This window comes from Theropithecus gelada, chromosome 3 (genome assembly GCF_003255815.1).
Source record: "Theropithecus gelada isolate Dixy chromosome 3, Tgel_1.0, whole genome shotgun sequence".
In the NCBI taxonomy this organism is placed as follows: Eukaryota; Metazoa; Chordata; class Mammalia; order Primates; family Cercopithecidae; genus Theropithecus; species Theropithecus gelada.
This window is the reverse complement of record NC_037670.1, coordinates 77,021,894-77,037,305: the sequence shown is the minus strand read 5'-3', so window position 1 is coordinate 77,037,305 and position 15,412 is coordinate 77,021,894. Positions and strand designations below refer to the sequence as shown.

Here is a 15,412-nt window from a genome sequence, read left to right as displayed (position 1 = left end):
AGTATTCCATAGGTTTCAAAAAAACAAATTTCTGTATGTATATTTGAAAATTAAGCATATTATTTAAATCATTTTTATTTTTTAAGCACTTGATTTATCCATATCCAAAAGACCTATAGTCTTTTAATGTGGAATTTGCTAACTTCCTATTGTTTCCAAGTTTTTGCCTGAAGCATTTTTTAACATTTTGTTGTTACTTGTATTCTTACCTCTGTCATACCACACTTTCATGTGTTTCTAATTTCCTTAAATGAATCACAGAAATAGTACAACTACTTATTGAACACTTAATGTATACCAGGCACTGTGCTTAGATGTCACATATATTACCTAATTTATTCCTCATAGTTCATACTCTTATACTATTTGATATGTAAGGAAACAGAAAATGCAAGTATCTTGCTCACAATTACATAATTCCATTATATAATTGTGGAATTAATGGAATTGTAATAATGGAATTATACAGTATATATTCTTTTTAGATTAGCTTCTTTTGCTCACCAGTGTACATTGGTCTGTGTCTTTTCATGGCTTGGTAGCTAATTTCTTTTTGGTGCTGAGTGATACTCCATTTTCTGGATGTACCATAGTGTATATATCTATTCAACTACTGAAGGAAATTGTGGTTGCTTCCACATCTTGGCAGTTATAAATAAAGCTGCTGCAAATACCTGTGTGCAAGACTTTGTGTGGATCTAAGTTTTTAACTTAACTGGGTAAACATCAAGAAGGACAATTGCTGGATCACTGCCTTGTGTCCTTACTGCTCTTAAAGATTGGATTCTGTTCTTAAATATCAGATCTTTTCAGCTTTTTACTTCTTAGAATGGAGTGGCAACTTCCAAGCTCCTTACGTACAGAACCAGAAAAAGCAGACTGAGTTCTCAACTACTTTTTGGTACCCATTTTTTCTGCCTCCTTACCCTGAATGAAACTTGGCTCTTGGAGGATCATTACCCCTATTGCATATAACTCAAGGAGGAGCTTTTGTTTCACCTCATGAGCCTCAAGGTGGGAGATGGTCTTGGTTACTTATTTCTCATCCAGGTTTGTGTTAAAACCTTCTGTTTCTTTGGAATCTTCCAATTTATAAGGAATTAGAAATCACTTGAGTTCAGAATAAATTGTTCTAAAAATTAAATATAAAGTTCTCAGTTATAGGAAAAAATAATTAAGGCCTCTTTGATTTGGCTTTTCTAATTGAATTCGATTCTAGGGGAAGAAGTGTTTTGATTTTCCTGCTTCCTTGATTCTAAGATAAGATCTACTCTGAAACATAATCAAATTTGATTTGAGGGAGGTAAATAGTACAGTCAATTACATTTTGTTTATGAGACATTTGTTTTTAGAAATATTGGGGGGCAAAATTATATCTTAGAATTGAGGAAATTGAACAGTTCTCAATCTGTTATGAAAGGTTTACTTTGCCCAGAGCCAACTTAAAAAGAAAACTACAACTAACATAGAAATAACTCAAGAATAAATGTGTAGTTGAGAACTAGAGAAACACGTTACACAGGAGCAATGTTGAATTGGAATCAGAAATTATCTTTCTCTTGGCCAAATGATACCCTTTATTGTTTACAGTGTTTACTTTGATAGAGATCACCCAGTTAGTGTAGTTATGGTTCACATTATAACAGGAAACCTAATCATTTATCTTTAAATTGCAGTTTTCCCACACATTTGATAAGTTTTTAAACTTTCATAACCGTGGATAAAGTTTCTTGAAATACAAAACATCTTGGTTTTAATGCCACTTGGGAATTGAATTAGAAAGCTTTGGTCCATAATTTCAGTGTAAGTAGTCTAGGAATTGATAGAAGTTAATTTATTTATATCTCCCCTGATATGTTAAATATCTCATAGCTGAGTTCAGGGTATACAGCGTATTACTTCACATAGTCAATGTTAAGAATTTAAAAGATAAAGAAAAAAATCCAATGGGAAAAAGTATTATCTTAACTGAAAGTATAACTAGGTATTTGCTAATTTTTAAAGAGTATTAAAAAAGCAGAAAGTATTTAGAAATTTGACAGTAGAGAGTAGTATGAGGTGTACATACTGTTGAGAATAAAGGGAGAAACCTTCATCACTGTTTCCAAAAAGGAAAGTTACTCAATAAAAGGGGGGGCTGGGGGGTGGCAAATAGTCCAGTCCTTAATTAGGAAAGCCATGAGCCACTTTTATTTCTTTTTTTTGAGACAGAATCTTGCTCTGTCACCCAGGCTGGAGTGCAGTGGTGCCATCTCGGCTCACTGCAGCCTCTGCCTCCTGGTTTACGCAATTCTTTTGCTTCAGCCTCCTGAATAGCTGGGATTACAGGCATGTGCCACCACGACAGGGTAATTTTTTTGTATTTTTAATAGAGACAGGGTTTTGCCATGTTGCCCAGGCCTGTCTTGAACTCTTAAGCCAAAGTGATCCCTCCGCCTCGGCCTCTCAAAATTCTGAGGTTATAGGCCTTAGACACCACACCCAGCCCCCACTTTTATTTCTGATTTTAGTAATTTGAGTCTCTCTCTTTTATTCTCAATCTAGTTTATGGGTTGTCAGTTTTGTGTATTCTTTTGAAGAACTAACAATTGGTTTTGCTGATTTCTATTCTTTTTTTGGGACGGAGTCTAGCTCTGTTGCCAGGCTGGAGTGCAGTAGCGCGATCTCGGCTCACTGCAACCTCCGCCTCCTGAGTTCAAGCAGTTGTCCTACCTAAGCCTCCTGAGTAGCTGGGATTACAGGCACGCCCTGCCACGCCCAGCTAATTTTTGTATTTTTAGTAGAGACGTGGTTTCACCACATTGGCCAGGATGGTCTCAGTCTCCTGACCTCGTGATCTGCCCGCCTCAGCCTCCCAAAGTACTGGGATTACAGGCATGAGCCACCATGCCTGGCCGATTTCTATTCTTTTGTTTATTTACTTATTTGAAACAGAGTTTCGCTCTTCTTGCCCAGGCTGGAGTGCCATGGCACGATCTCGGCTCACTGCACCCTCTGCCTCCTGGGTTCAAGCGATTCTTCTGTCTCAGCCTCCCGAGTAGCTGGGACTACAGGCATGCGCCACTAAATCTGGCCCAGTTTTGTATTTTTAGTAGAGACGGGGTTTCACCATGTTGGTCAGGCTGGTCTTGAACTCTTGACCTCAGGTGATCCACCCGCCTCGGCCTCCCAAAATGCTGGGATTACAGGCGTGAGCCACCACGCCCGGCCCAATTTCTATTCTTAAAATCTGTTTTATTTATCTCTGCTCTCATTTTTATTTTTTTCTGGTTTTTGCTACCTTTGAGTTTAGTTTGCTCTTCTTTTTCTAATTCGTTATGGTGTAAACATAGGTTGTTGTTTAAAATCTTCATTTTTATGTAAATGTTTACAACTATAAATTTCCTTCTTAGCCCTGCTTTTTCTGCATTCCATAAGTTTTGGCATGTTGGGTTTTTATTTTTATTTTGTCTCAGGGTATATTTTAATTTCCCTCGTGAAATCTTCTTTGATCCATTGATTGATAAGAATGTGTTGTTTGATTTCCAAATATTTGTTAGTTTTCCTAGTTTCCTTCCATTACTGATTTTTAGTTTCATTTTATTATGATGGGAAAAAAATACTTTGCTTGATTTCAATTCTTTAAAATTTGTTAAGACTTGTTTCTTTTAGTCATTGCTGAAAAATGTTTTACATGCCCTTGAGAAAAATGTGTAGACCACTGTTGTTGGATGCAGTGTTTTGTCTGTGTTAGCTTCAATTGCTTTACAGTTTTGTTTGTATCCTCCATTTCCTTGTTTATTTTCTGTCTAGTTGTCCTGTCCATTATTGAAACTGGAGTATTGAAGTCTCCAACTATTATTATAGAACTGTCTGTTTCTCCCTTTAATTCTGCCAATGTTTGCTTCACATAATTTAAAGTTCTGATGTTTGCTGTATATATATGTTTTTAATTGTTACATCATCTTGGCAAAGTGACCCATTTATCAACATTTAAAGTCCTTCTTTGTCTTTGATAATGGTTTTTGACTTGAGACTATTTTGTCTAATATTAGTATGGCTTCTCTACCTTTCTGGTTACTATTTGCATGAATTATCTTTTTCTAACCTTTTACTTTGAACCTGTGTGTTTTCTTAGATCTACTATGTGTCTTTTATAGATACGCAGTTGAGTCATGTCATTTTATTTATTATGACACTCTGTGCCTTTAATTGGGGGAGTTTAATCAATTTACCTATAAATACTAATAAGGAAGAACTAACTTTTGCCATTTTGTTTTCTGTATGTCTTTTAGCTGTTTTGTCCTTCATTTCTTCCGTTACTGCCTTTGTTTGTGTTTACTTGATTTTTTGTAGTGACACAATTTGATTCCCTTCTCTCTTTTTTTTCTTTTTGGTATATTTTATAGAAATTTTCTTTGGTAATTATAGGGATAATATATAATATCCTGAAGTTTTTACAATCTAATTTTTTGTACCAGTTTAACTTAAATCACATTGAACAACTACACTTCCATTGCTCTGTCCCTCTCATGTTATTGATGTTGGAAGTTACAATATTATACTTGATGTACCTATTAACACAGATCCATGATTTTTTAAGACATTTGCCTTTAAAAACTCATAGAAAATATAAGGTGAACTTGCAAACCAAAATTCTAATAATACTGGGTTTTATATTTGCCCTTGCATTTACCTTTACGGGATCTTTATATCTTTATATTGCTTTGAGTTACTATCATAGAGTCTTTTTATTTCAACCTGAAAGACTACCTTCAGTATTTCTTGTAATATATGTGTAGTGATAATGAGCCTCCCTCAGGTTTTGTTTATTGGGGAATGTCTTTATTTCTCCCTCATTTATAATGGTCACTTTTGCCAGATACAGAATTTGCATTTGACAGTTATTTTCTTATAGCACTTTAAATATATCGTTGCACTCCCTTCAGGCCTCCAAGGTTTGTGCCAGAAGGTTGGCTTATAGTCTTATTTGAGGATTCTGACTATGCAGTGAGTCGCTTCTCTTTTGCCACTTTCAAGATTCTGTCTTGGCTTTTGACAGTTTGATTGTAATTGTGTTGATATCGGTTGTGAGTTTTTCTTATTTGGAGTTTGTTGAGATCCTTGGATTTGTAGATTCATTGGTTTCATCACCTTTGGGGAGTTTTTTCCTTCATGTAATCTCTGTGTTCATTTCTCTTCCTCTGAAACATCCATTGGGTATATATTGGTCCAGTTGTTTTGTTTCATAATCTCTTGGGCTCTGTTTACTGTTTCATTTTTTTCTTTCTGCTCAGATTTGATAATTTCAATTGTCTTCAGGTTTACTGAGTTTTTTCTTTTGCCTACTCAGTTCTGCTATTGAACCTATATAGTGACATTTTCAATTCAATTATTGTATTTTTCAGCTCCACAATTTGTTTTTATAATTCCTCTTTATTGGTATTCTCATTTTGCTTATTATTTTCCTGATTTCCATTCATTTTGGTTCATTTTTTTCTTTAGCTCTTTGGGCATAGTTAAGACAGCTACTTTCAAGTCTGTCTAATGAGTCTAATATCTGTATTTCTTCAGGAATAAGTTTCTGGAAATTTTTGTTCCTTTGGGCCATATTTTCCTATACCTTGTTGCATGCCTTGTGATGTTTTTTGAAAACTGAGTATTTGAAAGAGTCACCTCTCTCAGTTGCACACTGGCTATGTATTACTGGGGCATTTCTCTGCTGATGAGTTGAGTATGCCCTTAACCTAGTGATCACCCCAAGATGAAAGCTTAAGATCTTGTTTTCTGAGCATTTGTATTGCCTAGGCCTGTGGGTCGCTTTCTCAATTCCTCCTGTATACATGGCTGCTTTTGAATGTCTTAATTTCCTGAAGAGTCTCACCTGCATGCTCAGATGGTCTATTATATCTACCCACTGTAATCTTATGCCCCAAATATCTGTTGTGTCCTCTTGCAGCTTTCATGAGTGGTGTGCATTGCTTCTCTCTCCAAATGAGGTCCCAGTTAGGCAAAACAGGAATCAGTTCTTCTGGCAGACCAGAGAGGTTAAAATGTTACAAGTTAGGTCTGCACTCTTCCCGCCCGTTTGAAGGGAATGAATTGGGAATTGGTTTGCTGCCTTCTTGAGACCCAGATAAACTGCAGAAGGGGTGGGACAAGATCACAGAAAAATGTCACAAAAGTTTTGCATATTTTTTTCCTTAATTGGGCATTTGCTTCGTCGCTATAGACTTTTGACTGTTTTTCACAGGTCCTGTAAGGTTAATTCTACGAGGTTTTGGTTGTTTTTGGTGTTTCTGTGAGGAAATGAGGCTTTGAGCTTTTTAATTTGCCGTTTTGCTGATGCCACTCAGTAATGCTTTTTAAATTATGAATATAATAGAATCATATTGAAGGAAGTTTACAGCACCCCGAAGTATAACAAACTAAGAAAAATCATCTACATTGTACTATCCCCAGAGTAGCCACTATTTACATTTTGGTGCGTTACCTTTCAGACTTATTTTTCTTCCTCTCTCTTTTCCCTTTGTCCTGTGTTATCTTGTTCCCTGACTCCTCACCACAAATAAAAAGGGTAAAAAAACTAAAAAAATCTCTAAACATAATTTATTGAGTACAGTGTTAATCTTTTAATGAGCATACTTTTTAATTTCCCAAAACATTATTGTATATACTAAAATTTTCATTTATATTTCCAAAAGGAAATATTGTAGATATTTCTGATAACATCCAAATGCTTGGGTTTTATTCTAGTCTTTCTGCTTTCAAGGTATAAGAGTTAAGAAAGAATTGGGTGTGGCCAACCCACGTTACTTTCCTGTGACTTAGACATTTTTGGCATTTTTACATCTAGTAAAAAGTGGCATGCTTTCAGTCAAAGGGTAAGCCCAGACCATGTGGAAAGGATCTTATCTCTTTTGAGAGCTGATATAAAAAGAATTCCTCCTAGACATATATTGTGACGTCAGTTACTTAGGCTAAACATGCCTATTATTCTAAGTGAATTATTAACAATACATACTTTAACTCTATGCCATGTTAATTATCGTAATATGGTTTATAATTTATTTTAACCTTAGGTTATATATACCTTGAAGCCATTTATATTTTGGTATACTTGTAATAGTTACTATACACTAGACTATATATATTAGACTAGAGATGGAGAGTCAAAAAAGAGTACGTGATCAGAGTACAAATCATGCCCTAGCTTCCTTCATGTCTACCTCCTACCTTGAGTAGAAGCAGTATAAAAAATAATTACCTAAGATTTTTTTGGATTCTGGTTTGAGAGAAGTAGTACCCTTATATTTAGACTGATGGGTGGCTAAATTAGAAAGTATTTTTTGTGATTTAGAATTTTATGTGGAGATGTTCATTGTGATTAATTATTCTTTGTATTAGCAGATTTTTGCATTTTATGGCTGCATGATTTCTTGTTTTGGTCATTCATTATTGTCTAATAGTAAAGAAAAACTGTATTTCATTCAAGCAGCAATGTATAATCCAACTTGGATTTTTTAATAATGACTTTTTTCTTTGGGAATACATTACTGTTAAAAATGTAGATTATTAGATACATTACTTTTAATGAATATAAGTGGTATAATTAGAAGACTGAAAAGAATCCCTGGAAGCTAAGAAACTGAGGACAAGATACTTTTTCTTTGTAGCATATTTTCTAATGTCATTTCATTGTTTCACCAAGAAGTACTCGCATAAAGCAAGTTCAATTATAGCATCTGTTGAATATTTAAGGTTGGGTAAAGTGGGTGAGTTTAACAGATATTTTCCCTTATTTCTTTTAGGTGAATCTGGATTGGGAAAGTCGACGTTAATCAACTCATTATTCCTCACAGATTTGTATTCTCCAGAGTATCCAGGTCCTTCTCATAGAATTAAAAAGACTGTACAGGTATGGATATTAGTATTGTTAATTGATGATAAGCTGGAATAATATTAATACAAAGCACATATCGTAACTTTTATTATGCTTCCTTAGAAGTAAGATACAAATTTGCCCTTATTCAGTGTAAGATAGTAAATATGACTTCATAAAATTTTTTAAAAAGTACAGTTAATCAGAAGAATTATCTTGACTAGAACTTTCCAAATTTTTCCCGAGGACTCTCCTAGAGATGACATTGTGACATAGTAACCAATTCCCCTGGAGTTGTGCTATCTAGTATGGTAGTCATTTGCCACATGTTTAAATCAATTAAAATTAGTTAAATTAAAAATGCAATTTTTCATTTGCTCCAGATACATTTCAGGTGCTTAACAGCTCATGTGGCAAGTGGCTGCCATTTTTTTGCAGCACATATATGAAGATTTTCATCATTGCAGAAAATTGCATTGGATAGTGTAGAGAAAACATGATTTATAGAAAAGCTTTTGTTATTTAAATACAGTGTTCTATATTAGTTAGTGGCATACTACCGTATCATAGTTGAATGGCAATAGCAATTCTGTAAGACTCCCAAGGTATATGTGATCTAATTTACTGCTTCTCAGTATTTGCTATGCATTCCAATCCTGGATATCCTGTTAAATTTAGTTCTTCTAGTAGGTCTGAGATGGGCTGCAATTTCTGCATTTCTAACAAGATCACAGGTGATGCTGATGCTGCTGGATGGTAGATCACACTTTATAGAGCAAGGGGCTGGATTCTAGATATGCACTTTTTATTAAATATTACAGCAACCTGTAGCCATGTGTGGCTATTAATCTTTGAAATGTGGGTAGTCTGAATTGTGATGTTCTGCAAATATAAAATATACCACAGATGTCTAAGACTGAGCATGGAAAAAAAATCTCAATAATTTTTTATATTGATTGTATACTACAGTGATAATATTTTGGATGTATAAATAAAATAATCAATTTTATTAACCTTTTTCATATTTTAAAAGTGGCTACTAAGAAAATTATAGGCCGGGCGCGGTGGCTCAAGCCTGTAATCCCAGCACTTTGGGAGGCCGAGGCGGGTGGATCACGAGGTCAGGAGATCGAGACTATCCTGGCTAACATGGTGAAACCCCGTCTCTACTAAAAAAAAAATACAAAAAACTAGCCGGGCGTGGTGGTGGGCGCCTGTAGTCTCAGCTACTTGGGAGGCTGAGGCGGGAGAATGGCGTGAACCCGGGAGGCGGAGCTTGCAGTGAGCCGAGATCACGCCACTGCACTCCAGCCTGGGAGCACAGCGAGACTCCGTCTCAAAAAAAAAAAAAAAAGAAAATTATAAATTACATGATTGACATGGTTTTGTTTTTTTTATTTAACCTTTTTCGTATTTTAAAAGTGGCTACTAAGAAAATTATAAATTATGTGATTGACATGGTGTTTTTGTTTGGCAGTACTGCTCTAAACTGTTGATTAAAAATATTGTTGTTGAGCTCTGCTTATGTGATATATAGGACATGAGCAGAGAGGAGGCAAGTGAACATTTCTGGCTGGAGTCGGCTTCATTGAGGCAGTGATGCTTTTAGCTGAATTCAAAGAAGTGGTAGTGATCATCCCAGTGCACAGGATGGAAGGACAGTCTATATATTCTGGGCAGTAACTCATATATATCAAACTACAAGATGCAGTTTAGTAACTAGATCCTAAAGGAATAATTTTGTGAAGTGAATTTCTTATTTCTCCTTTTCGATGTTTCTATTTTAGGATTTTGTTGTGTTTTGTTTTGTTTTGTTTTGGTAACCTTCATAGGGCTTGAGATTTAAAATTACCTGCAAAATTATGCTCTAAAAACTTGATCCTGCATGCTTGTTTGTCATAAATATTGGAAATTTTAATCCTAAGCAAGAAAACAAACTTTGAATTTTCCTAATTTGGGTATCTATTATGAATACCTTAATTTAGGTATTTATGAATTTAGAGATGCAAGGTAAAACTAACCACTACCCAAATTAATACACAGTTCATTTCCAGAACCCTACTTTCTTCCGTGTGCTCACTCTCATTCAGTATTACACCCCACAAAGATAAACACCTTAACTGACTGCTTTCTCCGTAGATAAATTTGCCTGTTCTTGAACGTTATATACATACACTTTTTTGTATCTGTTTTCTTTCAGTGAAGATTACGTCTGTATTATTTACTCATGTTGGGTGTAGTTCTTTTTCATCATAGTATGATACTCCATTGTGTGAATTTATCAGTATATCCTTTATTATTTATTTTAGATAAGCCTTTGGGTTTTCAGTTTTTTACTAATAGGAACATTCTTGTGTATGTTTTGGTAGACTTAGACGCTCATTGCTGTTGTGTGTGCATAAAGATATAAAGGTATTTGAGTTTATTTTCTTTGATTTCTAGCGAGGTTGAATATGTCTTTTGTACTCATTAACTGTTCACATTTCATTAAAGTGTTTTGATAATCTTAATATTTTCTGTCATTTTCTTACTGATTTATAGGAGTTTTAAAAATCTAATAATCCCCTACATTTTAGATATTGCAGACATTTTCTCGCCAGGCAAGCATCTGTTAAAGATGTGACATGCCCTCAATTTATTAGAATTCTTACATTGGCCTAGCTTCAGAATAAATTGTCTAAACTTATTTTACCTTCCTTTAAAATAACACTTCAAAAATATCCTCTTCTGTTGTGAATATCTTCCCAGAAACTCTCTTTATCTTGAAAACAAAGGGGTAATGGAGGTGAGAATATCTCTAGGAGGATTTTTAAGACAGAGGCATGTGTACCACTGTTAATTATCTTTTCTTTACCGAAAAGAAGACCTGTAACATTTGAGAACCAGATTGATCCTTACTAGAATCCTGTAGAAGTCCTGTTTCCTGACTGAACCATGGAGGTGTATTCCTTTGTGTACTGGGAACCAGTTGAAGATCATCTAAACTCTTTTGCCCATTACTCAGGAAAGAACATGCCATTATTACAGACAGGGTCAGAGTCATTCAAGAAGCCTGAATGTAGTTAGAAAATTAGAATGTAATCTTTTTAATAGTTGGCTGGCTCCTTACCAAGCCCAGTAGTCTAGCAGATGATCTGCCGTTGGAAGCTCGTAAACACTCACAGTAGAGGGGAGTGATCACCAGTATTGTATCTCAGTCCAGACATATTAGTCTGGTAAACATACAGTCCTGATTTTCAAAATACAAATGTTTATAAAAATGGGGAGAAACTCTCCTGTTATGTAGCTGAATAAGGAGCAAGATTTTAATAAAGACCACGATCTCATATTCTCATCCCTGGGCGTTATCTGTTTATAAGAGACTTGTATCTTAAAGGAGATATTTATTCACATTCACAGTCTTGGAAGGAATGGGAAGCTGTGTACACTGAACAGAGAGCTGATTTTTAGCCTCCTGTGTGTAAAATAGTGGTTCTGATTCAAGTGAAGTTTTCAGTATTAATAGAAGCTCATTAAGATTAATTCTTAACCTGTTATCTTGGACGTCAGAACCCTGACTTATATCTGTGCATTTCCAGATGCAAGCTGACACCAGTCCTGGAATTCTTTATACCAGTGCTTCTCAAACTTGAGCGCACATCACAGTCATGTGGAAGGCTTGTTCAAACACAGATTGCTGAGTCCCTTTCTTCATGGTTTGCTGTATAGCAGGTTTGAGGCAGGGCACAAATAATTTGTATTTGTTTAGTTCTCAGAATGTATTACTGCCAGTCTAGGTACTGCATTTTGAGAACCACTGCTCTACTGCAAACTGGTTTTATCCTGTGTCTGTCAGGGTGAAAGGAGGAGAGGGAAGTGCTTTGCCTTAGTTCTTTCAGAATGTTTCAAATGGAATGGAATGGTACCATATTACCTCCATTTTTTACTTACATATATATTTTTCTGAAAGATTAATGAAAATGAAGTAAAATTAAAAAATTGAACATGTGATAAGCTCTACTTCATGTTTCAGTCTCAAATATAGATACCCAGATTAACAAAATTTTTTGGAAATATATTGCTTACAATGTTGTATGTATACTAACTATTAAGCTTTATTTTATAATTTTGTTGCATTTGAAAATTTTTATATTTATTTATTTTTGAGATGGAGTCCTGCTCTTTCGTCCAGCTGGAGTGCAGTGGTGCAGTCTTGGTTCACTACAACGTCCATCTCTGAAGTTCAAGTGTTTCTCCTGTCTCAAGCCTCCTGAGTACCTGGGATTACAGGCGTGTGCCACCATGCCTGGCTAATTTTTGTATTTTTAGTAGAGATGGGGTTTTACCATGTTGACCAGGCTGGTCTCGAACTCCTGACCTCAAGTGATCTGCCCGCCTTGGCTTTCCAAAGTGCTGGGATTACAGGCGTGAGCCACTATGCCTGGCCTGCATTTGAAAATTTTTAAATCATACTTTATGTCAGTGAAAGGGTATCATCTGTCCTTTCTTGGGAAGAAATTATCCTTTTTTCTGAGATGAAAGTCCATTTTAATTTTTTCTTAATGCGTTCTATTAAGATAATTCTTTTGTGCAATGACACTGTTTAGATTTTTTGAAGTTCTTAGTTGGAAACTTTATGCTGTTCCCCTTTGAAACTTTTTATTGGTCCATAAAGTGTTGTTGTTGTTTTTTTCTTTCGAGATGGAGTCTTGCTCTGTCGCCCAGGCTGGAGTGCTGTGGTGTGATCTCAGCTTACTGCAACCTCCACTTCTGAGCTCAAGCAGTTTTCCTGTCTTAGCCTCCTGGGTATCTGGATTTACAGGCGCGTGCTTACACCCAGTTAATTTTTGTATTTTTAGTAGAGATGGGGTTTCACCATGTTGGCCAGGCTGGTCTCGAACTCCAGACCTCAACTGATCCTTCCACCTCAGCCTCCCAAAGCACTGGGATTACACGTGTGAGCCACCGCGCCCAGCTGGCCCCTGAAGTTTTGTAAATCACTATTTTAGATGAAGTGGTTGCAAAAGTTTTGAAAGTGAGAAAAGGTGAAAGCAGTACGTACATCTCTAGGATAACATACTTGATAGACTCCTTGAAAAATTTTCACAGAGCCCAATCAGGAAACTTCCCTGTTGACATTTGGTTCAGTTTTGATAGATTTTGAGCCATTCACATAACATATTTGAATGCTTGTCTTATACTAAGTTTTGGGGCTACAATGATGTAAGACAAAAAGTTCTCAAAGATCTCACAATTGTGGGAAAAATATGGACAAACAATTATGACTTAGTGAGAAAGATGCTTTTGTAAGGTGCTGTAGAGGTGACCTTGGCAAGGTAAATTTAAATGAAGTGGTAGCAAGATGGCAGTGGGTTGAGAAGTGAGTAGTAAGTGAGTCAGTGAGGATGGGTGATGGCTATTAAGGAAGGGATGAAAAGGAGTGCCTAGGAGTGTGAGTATAGAGGACTCAGTGGTTTGATGATTTCCAAAAGAGACCTGAGAATGCTTATATCCTGTGGCAAGTCGTTCTCTAAGAAATGAGAGATTGAAGATAGAGGGGAAATAGTGTAAACAGTTGTCAAGATGAATCTGAAATGGAAATTAATCACTTCCCTATAATAGATTGAGAAATCGCTTTAGGAAAAAGATATATTTCACACACACTGTACCATAAGGTACACTGCTGATTCATACAGACTGGGAATGGTCTCATTTTTAAGTGGAGATGTGAGGTACTGCACTGAGCATTGTGACAGACGTGGGCTTGGGAAGAGCTTTACTGGGAAATGGGAGAGGCATAAGACTAAGGAGCATATAAGAGGAATATTAGCAGGGAAATTCTTGTTGAGGTTGAAGGTCATGAATTTTATGGTGTAGGAATAGAAAGATGGGTTAATCCAGAATGGGATTTGAGTTGGAAAGGGAAAGAAAGAAAGGTTTTGGGAAGGAGGCTGATAATAGAAAATGAGAGGGTCAAGGGATTTGAGGTCTCACTGTAAGGAGACAGGGATATAAGAGATGTAGAGGTTCAGAATAGAAGGCCAAATTAGAGTTTTGGGATCAACTTTCTTCTCAATAAAGTAGTTCTGGGTCTTGATGAGATGGAAGTATTCTTTAGGGATAACTGTTCTACTATTGGTCACTTCGTCTTTCACTTTCTTGTGGAACACGATTAAGATGATATTTGTCTTTTGAGTCAATAAATAAGCAAAATAGCTTTTGTGTTTGAGCTAAGTGGAGTATCTCAGGCCATTCAAATCTCTTCAGAGTTTTGGCTATAATGCTACCTCTTGAGCAAGTGTAGGTAGAGGTAAGCTCTTGACAGAAAATTTTAACTCTCTCTTCAAAATGTTATGTTCTTAATTAAGTAACATTTTTTATTTACCTTAATAAGTGGCATGTAAACATTAAGTTAGAAAAGATTAGTTTATATGAAGCTGTATAATAAACATTGTTTGACTTTTTTCCCTCAGATTGTAAAACTGAAAACTCAGTATACTGGAACTCTTGTATACTGTATACACTCAGTATTAGAAAATGAGTACCTTGGATGTCTGGAATCTCGAATGCCAAAAGAGGTCTCAGTAGATTAATTATACGTAGATGATATGTAGACGATAGCTTTAGTTTTATTTATTTTTTAGGGAAAAACAGTTGAAAATGCCCTCGATTCATTCTTTTGGTACTAAATTATGCAGCTAATCTTAGAGAACCCTGAGTGATGCCATAAAATATGTTGATGTGACCTGCTTAAGGAAAGTGCATGGGAAAGTGACCATTTGGAATAGATTTGTTAAGAAAAGTTTGAAATTCTTGGACTTGAACTAATTTGTTTTCCATGGATCCCATGAGAATACTTGTAATACCAGATGATAGGATACAGTTGGATCCTGTGAATGGCACTAGTTTACAGTGATGTTTTCTGGATCTTTTCCATATGTCACTGACTTCTTTGTATTTGACCATGTATGGATACACAGAATTTCGTAGGCCAGAGAAGAAAAGAAGCTTTATAAACATTCCTTAAAGTGTATAAAATACAAATCTTCATTTATCTTAGCAAGTCAGTAAGTTGTTGAACTGATTTTTTTTTTAAACAGGGAAATATCTTAAAATTTAAGCTGTTAAGTTAAAATGTGTAGTTGGTATACAGCATATTACTGAAGGTAGAATGGGCTTCGTTTGGTAATAAAGGAACCAGAAATAGTTTGAAGTAAAATTGGGAGATGATTCATGTAGATTAACTATATTGCTGTATCACTTTCTAGTATATAGTACTATATTATTTAAAGGAGTAAGTAGGTAAAGGACTGGTATGATTACTTTGGATATTTCTGCTTCAGCCACAGTTATCATGAATAAATGATCTGTCTTTATAAAGGAGATGGAGGTGAATTCAAGATATTGAGATGTTAGATTTGACTGGGTTGTCCTTTGACTAGAAGATCACCAGATAAAATGTAAACCTCTTAAACCAGATGAGATGATACCATTAAAAATGTTTTTTGGCCCAGCACTTTGGGAGGCTGAAATGGGAAGATCGCTTGAACCCAAGAGTGAGGCTGCAGTAAG

The 15,412-nt window shown here is 35.6% G+C and overlaps 1 protein-coding gene across 4 annotated transcripts in view; it reads left to right on the top strand.

Annotated features, from left to right (window-relative positions):
- SEPT7 (septin 7) overlaps positions 1-15,412 on the top strand; it is a 120,051-nt gene that overhangs the window by 69,706 nt on the left and 34,933 nt on the right. For all 4 annotated transcript variants that reach the window (XM_025380199.1, XM_025380200.1, XM_025380198.1 and 1 more), the window contains one exon: positions 7,791-7,897. In XM_025380199.1, the coding sequence (XP_025235984.1) occupies positions 7,791-7,897 (107 nt within the window). The remainder of the gene's footprint in view (positions 1-7,790; positions 7,898-15,412) is intronic.